Source organism: Mangifera indica, chromosome 7 (genome assembly GCF_011075055.1).
Source record: "Mangifera indica cultivar Alphonso chromosome 7, CATAS_Mindica_2.1, whole genome shotgun sequence".
In the NCBI taxonomy this organism is placed as follows: domain Eukaryota; kingdom Viridiplantae; phylum Streptophyta; class Magnoliopsida; order Sapindales; family Anacardiaceae; genus Mangifera; species Mangifera indica.
In genome coordinates, this window is record NC_058143.1 from 16,531,311 (window position 1) to 16,543,356 (window position 12,046).

At 29.8% G+C, this 12,046-nt stretch overlaps 2 protein-coding genes across 7 annotated transcripts in view; both read left to right on the forward strand.

Annotated features, from left to right (window-relative positions):
* LOC123219894 (protein NRT1/ PTR FAMILY 5.5-like) overlaps window positions 1-12,046 on the forward strand; it is a 46,345-nt gene that overhangs the window by 17,008 nt on the left and 17,291 nt on the right. The gene's annotated exons all lie outside the window — the stretch shown is intronic.
* On the forward strand, window positions 9,625-11,464 carry LOC123219895 (protein NRT1/ PTR FAMILY 5.12-like). Its single transcript, XM_044641856.1, has 3 exons — window positions 9,625-9,755; window positions 9,904-10,115; window positions 10,234-11,464. Exons 1-3 carry the CDS (start codon window positions 9,686-9,688, stop codon window positions 11,335-11,337), a joined length of 1,386 nt encoding a protein of 461 aa, XP_044497791.1. The 5' UTR covers window positions 9,625-9,685; the 3' UTR covers window positions 11,338-11,464.

The window sequence follows — 12,046 nt, forward strand, 5'->3', positions numbered from 1 at the left end:
CCTCTTATTCCCAACTTTTTGTTTTCTCTTTTTGTCTTTTTGTTAAATTTTCTTCTTTGTCATCCAAACAATTTAATTTGCAATTCACTGTTGTTATTAATTCAAACATGTATAAGATATTCAATGCAAATTGCACTGCATGGATTGTGTATGTAAAAGATAAGTAGGAACCATCAAAATTCAATCAAAATCATGTATTATCCGTTGATTTAGAAAGGTTTTGAATTAAGAATTATTATATAGTGGTGACCCGAAACCTGTTAGGGATTATCTGAATTTTGGAAATGTGGAGTAGCAAGGACTGTGAAAAATGATATTGTTGAAATATATTATTGTAGAATAACATAATTGCAACACACTAATTCAGCCACACCATTTACCGTTAATCTGGCATGAATCATTGATTTTTCTGCCCTTTTACTCTTGTAGTCCAATTGTTTGAGCACTATTATAAAATTTAAATAAAATAAAATATAGTCTTTAAAAATCATAATATTATTTTAATTAATTCAAATCAAAGTTAAATTTGTCAAAATAGAGTGTGTGTGTGTGTATGTATATAAGTTAGGCGAATATGAATTAGGTAAGGATGAATATCATATCCAGTTAGCCAGAAAACCAGGACAAAACAAACTTAGCCTAACCCAATTTATTGAAACTTTATTAATGGTTTCACTTTTTAGTTGTGTCCACAACGGAGTGAGGCCAGAAAGTAAAAACGCTCCTGTCTACACCCTTTGATTCTTTCAACCTTAAGTTTTTAAGAAAATATTGTCTATACCATTATGTTCACATTTTGACATTAAGTTTAAGAGAAATTATAGAAGCTTAAAACTGAGTAATCAACATTTTGCCATCCAAGGGTTGACATTAATTTCATTTACCCATCTAAATTGTAACTCCCTTATCAGAAAAGTTTATATAAAAATGATAAATATGTAATTTCTTGTCGAATAACTCACTATGGAGCCTTAGGCTCTCTTTCTCACTCTAAGTCATTTTCTCTCTTTAAACCATTTTTTCAACCATTACTAACTGATGTCACCATTTTGTTGTACCGGATCACCGCTGGATTCACCACCATCAATTCTTTTCATCACTTTTCACCTCTAGCCATCATGTAGCCACTATCACTGTTCATCATCCCCATCACCTTCTATTTGATTCTCTTGTGAAGTCCGATTTGTATTTGTTGATCAATGTTAATTGAGTATGAATTAAGTTTTGTTTAATTGAAATTGAAATGAGGCTGAATTGATTGGTATACTTGTGGCCGACTAGAGTTTGATTATTATGGGAGAAGCTGGCTTTTACGGGAGCGCCTTTTTTCCGACGGTGTTGTTTTATTGCCTCACTCAATTTTTCCTGCCTATTTCCAGTAGCTCAAACATTTTGCTCCTGCCACCTGCCCAACTCTTACACCAGCCAAACTCTTAGCCATCAGCCCACCAACTGTTCACCGGTCACATGCATTCAAACTCTTACTCCAGTCAAACAATTATTCATTTGCAGACACTTGCACCAGTAAACACTTCAACCTGCTACCGGCTCAGTCTTATACTACCCATACACAAACCCCTTGTTCATAGCCATAAACAGAAGACCAATGTTATGTGTACCCATTTTTTATACACAATTCATGTATACAGTGATATATCATAATATAATTATGTGATTTTAAAACATGTGTCATCATATGATAAAAAAACATCTAATCACATGATAACACCTCTCAAAATCTAACCCCAATACCTTGAAATCCTCCACTTGAAACCATAAACCCTTTATGATTGCTTCCTTCAAATCCTAATTCAAAAAGTTACGAATTAAATGTGTTGTATAAGGTTATTAATATGATTTAATTAAGCTCATCCCATGAGTGATTCTTGCAATTGATTTCTCGAGTGTAGGGAAGAGTGATTGGAGTTAGGGTAAGAAGAGTAAATAATCATTTGAAAGAGAAAACGTAACTGAGGAATAAGTTGAAATGGTGTGGATGAATAGTTGAGAAAGAGGATTTTATAATTTTTATTTCTTTTATTATAATTAATTTTTTTAAATATGTTTTAAATAGTTGTTTTAAAATTGATCTCAATATTTCCAATACCTTTTTTTTCATTGGAATTACAACTAACTATATGTAGTCATTGCCATAATGAGAATGAAAATAGGAAAAAAATTATTAAATGGAATTTGGCAAAGCAACCAACTGGACTGTTTGCATGACAAAATAACAACTCCATATTTTCTCTTTCCCTGTTACTACCCAATGAATATTATTTTCCCTCAATGAATCAAATATTTTAAAAAAATGTTGAAACCCAGCTTCATAATCCTAAACGGATAGTGTTGTGGAGAAATAATCTGATACCAAATAAATAATTTCATGTATAATTAGGAAGGATCGTCGAAATTTCATTTGACAAAACATTCTAATCCATTTTTTCTGAAGACTCGAAAGTCAATTTTTATAAAGCAAACGCGTTTTGGCGTTCAAACAAACCGGGGGTCAGTGTCAAATCACTTCAATTTAGTGCGCTTTTATTTTACAAGGAATACTAGAAAAAGAAGTTTGTAAGCCACAGGAGTCATGCTTGACTTACAAATCCTTGAAAGAAGCATAAAGCACTAACATATATGCATTTCTTCTCTTCATCATTATTATTATCTTCTTATATATAATATATATTTTATGATATAAATAAAAAATAATATATATTATAAAATATATTAAATTAATTAATATGATATAATATATATTATATTATATAATATATATTATTATTTAAAAAAATAATATAATAGATATATATATATATATAAATTTTAAATTTTAAAAATTATTTATAATATTTTTTAAAATAATAATATATCAATACGATTATTTTATTATTTTATTAATAATTTATTATTTTATTTTAAAAAAATTATATTATATAATATAATATTTAATATATAATATAAAAAATTAAATTTTTAATATATAATATAATACGCCATTCCACTATTATGTTTCAACCTCTTCAATTCATTTCTTAGAGGATCCTTGCATCCTTCTTCAATTATTGAAACATGGAATTTTCTTAAGTGTATATATGGGCTCCACTTACAGCACATGGCTTTGCTTTAAAAAGGAGTGGAGCTCAAGGGGTCGTACCACAACACGCTATTCACGCACTGTACACTACCGCTTTTAGTAGAAAATAGAGCTTCTTTTGAGCTGGATGCTGGACTGAGGACAGACTGAAAGCTCTGTGGGTACAAGATTCCTTGCATTATTCCAATATCTTGATCCCACAGTTATTCTCTTGTATCAAAACTAGAACTTTACTAACTATTTAATAAAAAGAAATTTAAAGAAATAAAAAGAAATTTAAAGGAATATAAATATGCAAATTCACAAGTAGATTTCGAGAGAATTTTAATCTAAAGTTTTTACGAAGTAGGAGGGGCCCTTGTTAGTAGAAAACTATACTGATGGTAGCTTGTCTTTAAATTGTATGTCGCATTATTTCATGTTTTAAGTAAGAAGATCTTTTAACATAAATTCAATCTAAAATGAAATATTATTCCAAACATTTAATTCGAACACAGTCCGAATTATCAACCTATTTCATTCTCTGTCATATTTTTGAGGCTCAATTTGAGTCATATAGAATAAAATTGGCTCAATTAAAAATTATAATATAATTAAATAATTAAATATAATATAATTAAAAATATAATAATATAATATAATAATAATATATTATAATATAATTAAATAATTAATAATTAAAAATAAAATAATATTCAATTATATAGTGACATATCATTATTTATATATAAAATTATATATATTGTTTATGAATAATTTAAATTTTATACTAAAAATTATTAGATTTATTTATTATTATGGCCAAAAGACTTATTCTCACCCAAAGTTTAATGTATTTCAAAACTTCTATATATAAGATTTTAAAAACTCAAATATATATCATTTTGTTAAAATTTTCAAATAAAGTTAAGATGAAATTATTATTTTACAAAAAATTAAAAAACTACAATTTATCTCATTTACCTTTTTAATTTAAAAAATTAACAATTTTTCTTATCTAAAGATTTGAAAAGTTATCATTTTCTGATTTTTTTTCTTTTCTCTGACAGTTTACTTCTTATATTACTTATCATATCAACAGTGATAATAGAAAATTATCAAAATTTTTTATTATCTAACAAACCAAATAAAATAATATCAATAACCAAAAACAAAAATCAAAATAATATTTTGATACTTGAAACAAACGCCCCGCATTCTTATCTTGAATTGGCACTTATTTTCAATTTGTTTATTTTTATTTTTTATAATTATTTATGTTCCCATTTCTGAATTAAAAAAATTATAATATTAATAGGCTAAGCTCATTTTGATGTGATGTACAAATATAATTTTATTTTATTTAAACTTTGAATAAGAAAAAAAACAAACTTTAATCTTTTCAATAAAAAAAGTTGGGTATGGCTAGACGTCATTACCTCATTTAAAACGTGAAAGTTATGCTGTCACCAACATCTTCCAAATGACGAGAAAAACAAAGGTATAAGCGTATTTAAAACCTTCTTCATCATAGAATAATTTGCAAGTTCGCACACCAAATTTTACTTCACTCAAATCATGGAAATTAAGTGCTAAAATACGACATGTAGTTTCAATAATCCGAGTTAGAATAGTCTTTCTGCCCCCTTTGAAAATTTCAACTCCAAGAAGAATATATTATAGACGTTGCACCGGCATCTATCAAACCTCTGCATACTTGAATGTTTGATCTAAATAACTATGGAAGAACTGAAGTTACATGGTTTTGGGCCAAGCCCTCATAGCCACAGAGTGATATGGGCACTGAAACTGAAGGGTGTTGATTACAAATACATAGAAGAAAATCTTTCTAACAAGAGTGAATTGCTCTTGAAATACAACCCTGTTAATAAGAAAATCCCAGTCCTTGTTCATGGTGGAAAACTAGTCGCCGAGTCCCTTGTCATTCTTGAATATATTGAAGAAACATGGCCTCAGAGTCCATTGCTGCCAACAGTCGCTTATGAGAAAGCCATAGCTCGCTTCTGGATTAAATATGGAGTAGATCAGGTAACTTAACCCACCCATTTTTTTTATTATGATTTTTTTTTCATTCATGTTGCCAAAAAACTTGATTTAATAGTTTATTTTGACTTACAGCTAGAATTCATTTGTGTCCATGCAAATTGAAGCCTTTTCTCTATCACTTTGGATCACAGTCGCCTGGACAAGCACTATTTGTTTATGTATAAGGCATAGGGAATTTGTGGCTTTAGACAACAACCAGATTGTCTACGTCCTCTAACGCCAATAATGAGATTGGGTGAAGGGAAATAATTAGATTTTTAAATTGAAAAAAAAAATAAATTTGTAGTTTATTATTATTATTATTTTTGTTAAATGATGATTTTATTTTTAATAGTAACTATAAAAATTAACATATTGGTGGATGTTTAGATTTTTTTTAAATTAGTAGATGAGAACTTGAAAAAAGAGTAATTTTTTGGTGGGAATAAGTACTTTGGCCTATTTTTTAGACTTGACAGTTCGTGTCATTGAGTCGTATTCGTGTTATGTCAATTTGGGTTTCTTGTTAAATACCTTCAACTTGAACTCAATCTGAATTAGAATTGTGTTGAAATGTTTTAACCCTAACCCAATTTTTTAATATTTAAGTTGACCTGATTTAACTCAAATTGACACGAAATTATCTATTGTTTTTACTCTCCAAGTCTTTTTACCATTTTAATTTATTCACCAAATTAGTCCAACCTACTATTAATAATATACATAATATAACTTTTATCTTGTTTATGAATTGTCTAAAAATTATATGCTAATACCTTTAAATAGACCTGGACACGGTTCATGAACCATCGGTTTACGATTCGAAAATATAAGGACCCTGAACCGAAACCGTAACAGGATGGTTCGTCTACGGTTCGGAACCGTCGGTTCCGGTTCATGGCCTCGGTTCAGAACCAACGATTTCGGTTCGAAACTGATATTGAACCGTCAATTCTAATACATGATCTTGATTTAATTTTTAAATTATTAATTACAATAATTGAAAATTAAAAGAAAGACTTAGACTTAATTTTTCAATTAAACTTCCTACGTATCTTCTTGGGGTTTAAAAGAATCAAAACCTACATAGTTCTCTTACATTTGCATATCTAATAGCTGACAGTACCCCCTTACCTTATCATTCACCTCCACTATCTTGAGTATTATTTTCCGTCATCATCGAATTATCCATAGTTAAATCAAGCGATTCTTCATTGAAGTCCACTTTCATTTCTTGTTGGCATAATTCGGCTCTTGTCCAATCATCCACTCATACTTGGGCTTCAATAAATTCGGGAGCCAAACTTGATCGTCTCTCATCCAATATATTACCCCCTTGACTAAAAGCTTGTTCTACTACGACAGTTGATACTGGTGCTGCTAGAACTTGTTTAGCAATAGCTGCTAATATTGAAAAAGTTGATGCGTGTCGACTCCACCATTCTAAAACTGGAAAGTCTTTACCTATGTTGTTGTCACCAAACTCAAAATAGTAGTTAAATAAATATCAAGCTCCAAGGTAAAACCTAATGTTCCTTTTGGTCTTTTGCCCCTTTGCATCATAATACGATCACCATAACTCATATTTTGGGTTGATGATGGGGCAATAGGTGGTAGAGAGGAAGAAGAACCACCATAAATTAATGAATATTCAACATAAATTTCTTTAATTAAATTCATAATATTAGTTATAGTTAATGGAATATTAACTTCATCTAATTGCAAACATTCATAATATAATGTCAAATAATCTGTGACACCATCTAATTTAAATCTAGGATCAAAAAAATATGCAACAAGAAAAAGTTCTGGAATTATTTTATAGTAACTTAACCATTTTGTTTTCATTAAAGAAACAACTTCTTGTATAATAATATCTTGTTCGGCTTCTTGTAAAGCCCCAATAATATTAACAGCTTCATTTAAAAACAAATGACAAGTGGGATAACAAACCCCACTTAAAGTATATGTTGCATTATTAAAATTTCTTAATACATTTAAAACTTTTTTACAAATATCCCAATGTAGGGGATATAATATAACTTGTGACATATTTTGTGAAATAAATGAGCATAATAAACCCCTATAATCAAATGACTCGTTGAGTAATTCATACGTTGAATTTCAATGAGTCGGCACGTCTTTAGGAAATCTTTTTGGTCTTTTATTATGTTGTTTACAAAATTTACCCCATTCTTTCATCGTTTGGGGATGTGTCCATAAAAATGAAATTGCTATTTTTATTGAACTAATAAAATTATTATGATAATGTAAACTATCTTGTACACATAAATTTAATACATGATATGCACATCTAATATGAAAAAATCTACCACCTAAATTATGTTTACAAATATCAATTAAATCATTTATTGAGACAGTATTTGAACGTGCATTATCAAATGAAATTGAAAAAATTTTATAACGTAATTTATATTCTTCTAATATTCCTTTAATTATTCTATAAATATTATCAGTTGTATGTCATTCATCAAACACCCTAAATGATAAATTTTTTTTTTATAATAGAAAATTGTCAGCTATCCAATGACAAGTTATACCCATATAAGAGTGAACTTGCCAATGGTCACTCCAAATATCACTACATAGAGATACACGTCCACTAAAATTTGTAAAAAATTGAATTAACTCTTTTTTTTATTTTTTATATAAACTAAATAACGTTCTTTTTAATGTATTTTTTGGAATAGTTTTATGTGCAGGATTTAATGCAGTTTTACAATAATTATTAAAACCTAAATTTTCACCAAAACTAAATGTTAAATGATCTATTGCTACCATTTTTGTAAATTCTTATTTACTTTTATTATCACTATACATAAATAAAGATTTGTGTGTAGAATCATACCCGATTATTTATGTTTGGCCTCGGTTTTGCCCCATTTTTTTCAGATGCTTTAACTCCAAGTGCCTTTTGAATGTCCCGTATCCACCTCCTTGTTTGAATTTGTAAATTTGCCTACAATAATTGCAAGCAACATCAAAATTATCATCTTCCTTTTGTATTTTCTTGAAATGAATTTTGAAAATATCAGATGTAGAAATTTTTTGAGATTGTTGTTCCATCTCCATCTGTTGTTGATGTTATTGTTGTTGTTCCACCTCTTCATATTGGTTTTTACTTTCTTGTGAATGAAAATCATCTATAAGTTGATTTTCATTCACATTTGATATATGTGAATATTGACCAAATCTCTTATTACCAGAAGAATTTCCACTACTTGCCCTTTTTTGATAATGAATAAAATTAATTATATAAATAAATTATATGATTAATTATAAAAGATAATAAATAAATAAATAAAATTAATTCTATAAATAAATTTTATAATTAACTATGAGTTGTATAATAAAAACAGAAATTGAAATTAATAAAAAATTAAGAAAGAATTTAATTAAATTTAAGAGAATTTGATTGAATTGAAAGATTGAGAGAGTATTAAGAGTTGAAAGAATAAGAATGAGAGTTTGAAGGATTGAGTGAGAGAGTGGAGAGATTGAAATTTGAGAGAATAAAATTTGAATGGATATATATATAGGAAAAAAATTTTTTGAAAAAAATTAAAAAATAAGGGGGTGAATTGTGATTTTAAAAATTACAGGGGACAATTTTGTAATTTCTCCGAAAATTGCAGGGAACTGGTCCCCTGCAATTTCTCCTTCCTTCTGCAAGCCAACGGTTCCCTGCACAGGGAACCGTTGGCTGTTTAAATAAATTTTAAAAGAATTTAAAAAAAATTCAAAATTTTTTGATTTAATACAGTAAATCACCAGTTTATATGTCGGTTCATAAATCGGATGTGAATTAGTGATTTCACGGTTTCAATTTAGATAAACCAGAACTAAACTGCTAAAATCTGATTTTGATTCTAATTCAATCCGGTTTTGGGTTTGTCAATTTTGATTTTATTCGGACTGGTTTTGGTCCAGTTCACGGGCCAAACCGGCCCATGGCCAGGTCCTACACAACCCTAGAAAAAAAGATGAGCTCCCTCTGCTAGCTAGCATGGCTAAGGAAGAAGCTGTGAACTCTTTTGGCTTTTTGTAGTAGAAATTGGCTACCTCTCTTTCCAGTTTCCACAATCATTATTACTGCAATTACTGAGACAAACGGGACGAGTCTTTGCTAGCGTAATGAAACGTGCGGTCAGAAAATGTGACGTAAATTAATACAACGTTGCGCCTCACCTGTGCAATCACTTTTCTTTTCTACACCTTTTATATATATATAAAAAATATATTATTACAAAATTGAATTTCATTTTATTTTTAATTTAAAATTATATAATAGCATAATATTTATATATTTATTTTATATAATCAAAATATATACACTTATTATTATTAGATATGTCAGAGTCGTCTCCTGACACTTACTTTCAAGAAAATATTATCAAAAGAAATTACAATTGTACTCTTGTTTTATTCACAAATAATTGGACCCCGTCTCTCTCTTGGGCAAGTTAAAATTATACGAAGTTGCTTTAAAAGAGAGAGAGAATCCTTGGCTTTGCTGAGAAGTGAATCTAAGCAATTAGCCAAATGTATTCCTTGTTAAAGCGCCGGTTGGGCTATATCATTTGTTTTTGCAAGGCAGCGGCGTTTGCTTCAGGTAACTTCATCCATCAAATTATCATTTTTTTAGTATATTGCATTGAAAAATCATAGACAAAATTTTAATGTATTCACCTGAGTGAAGGGATACTATGAGTTTTATTTATGACTGATTCCACTCATTTAACGGATATTTTGATTTCAAGTCTTGGTGTTCGGCTACAAGCTTGTAGACTATGCTGTACTGGAATACTTAACAACGTACTTCACAAACTCAAGCAATTATAATCTCAAGAAAGCTGCAGCATTTGTGAATATTCAGGAGGGACTGTCAGCTTCCTTTGCTTTCATCAACATTTGGTATGCCTTTCGGAGTCCCCTCACAGTCATTATTCGTTCAGCGGTCTCCTGCATTTGTGTAAGTACTTATGTTTTCCATTATTTAATTCAGAGTCAACGTTAAGCATATTTATAAGCTAATCTGCCAACATTAAACACAGTCAAAAAACCAACAATTGTTGGATTGTTTTCTGCAGGGATTGGTGGCTCTGTTCTTGACGACCTTAGCTCAATTTAGAGAAAAGACTGACATGTTCAACATAATTGGAGTGGTTCTGTTAGCAGCGGGTGAAGCTGGATTGAAGACTTTCTTGAAGGCATTTCTTGGTGATCAGCTGAGAGCCCATGAACCGAAACCATCCGAAAATGAGAATCCATCCGTAAATGAGAATCCATCCGAAAATGAGAATCCATCCGTAAATAAGAATCGAGTAAAAGCTAGAAGGACCACGTGGTGGATTGTTGCCTGGATTTGTAGTGTAATAGCCGCATACTATGTAAACGACACCCCATGGCCAAAAACTCTCATTATTTCAGCATCAATTATGGGGGTCACTCTGATCTTGTTCTTATTGGGTATCTGTTTTTATCATTCCAAAGAATCAGCTGACCGCGGCACTGTGAGAGGAGTAAAGGAGATAAAACGTGTTTTTAAAATGGTTCCCCTGTGGATCAACTTCGTTGTTTTGGGTTTGTTAGTGTCAACAGCGAATACCTTTTTTCCTGAGCAGGGATACAACATGAATAATTCAAAATTCTATATTGTTGTGCTCATAATTCCATCCGTTTTGCAAAAAATCAAGGGCTTTCTGTCGATTTTATTTGTTCCAAACTGGGATAAAAAAACTAAGAATCAAGTTAACAAATGGAAAATTGGGGCTGGAATGATGCTCTCTATCTTCTGCTTTGCTGTTGCCTGGCGGGTTGAAGTTCACCGGTTGAATATAGTCAACAAAGAAGGAGGGAATTCCGATGAAAATATTCCGATGAGCGTCTTCTGGCTAGCTCCCCAGTTCTTCCTTTTAGGCCTTATGCTGGTGCTTGCTACTGATGGATTGGATAAAATTGTGATTGACCAGTTCAAGGAAAGCCCGGAGTATGCAACAACGATCAATGAGTTTGTCATAGGAATTGGAAGCTTCCTTAACATATTATATGTCCATGTAAATGGAAGCCTTTTCTCTGAAACTTTGAACGAGAGTCAACTGGACAAGCACTATCAGACATGTACAGTGGTTAGTTTCATCAATTTTTGCAGCTATATATTCATTTCAGCTATCTATACGAGCAATGAGGGGTAGATGAGATCTTGCAAACATCTGATGATTTAATCAAAACTTTGTTAGCTAATTATGTTTTATTCATTTTTGGTTGATCAGTCTGTTCAATATTTGTCCTTGTAACTTAGATTCGCTTTTAACTTTTTTTCAAGGATATATATATATATATATATATATATATATATATATATATATATATATATATATATATATATGTATGTATTTTGCATGTATATTTAGCAGAAACGAAGTACGTACACTTCTTATGACTGTTTAAGTTATAAATTTTCATTTATTAACTGATCTTTGCAATGCAAAGTTTGCTTATCCTTGTTCTAGTATATTGAGAGAGTAGAGGATTCTATGATGGCAGTTTTGCCTAGGCATGAACAATTAAGAGCATGCATTTACAAGTTAGGCTTCATTTTCTTTTACTTTATGGGAAAAATAAGTCATAAAAAAAGGAACTGCTTTAGGTTCAATAACTAGTTCTTGTTTTAGTGATTATATGTTACACATGTCTATATACAGTAGTATTGGTAATGAAATAAATAATAGACATCAAATATATATTTATTTATGCATGTAAAATAAATATATATAATTTTATTAATGACAAATTTACCTTCACAAGTGATAGTATCATGACCCTGATTATCAATATTGTATGATATGATATAGATAAAAAAACATATGTATATTGAGTGCATTGAAAATTGATATAATACAG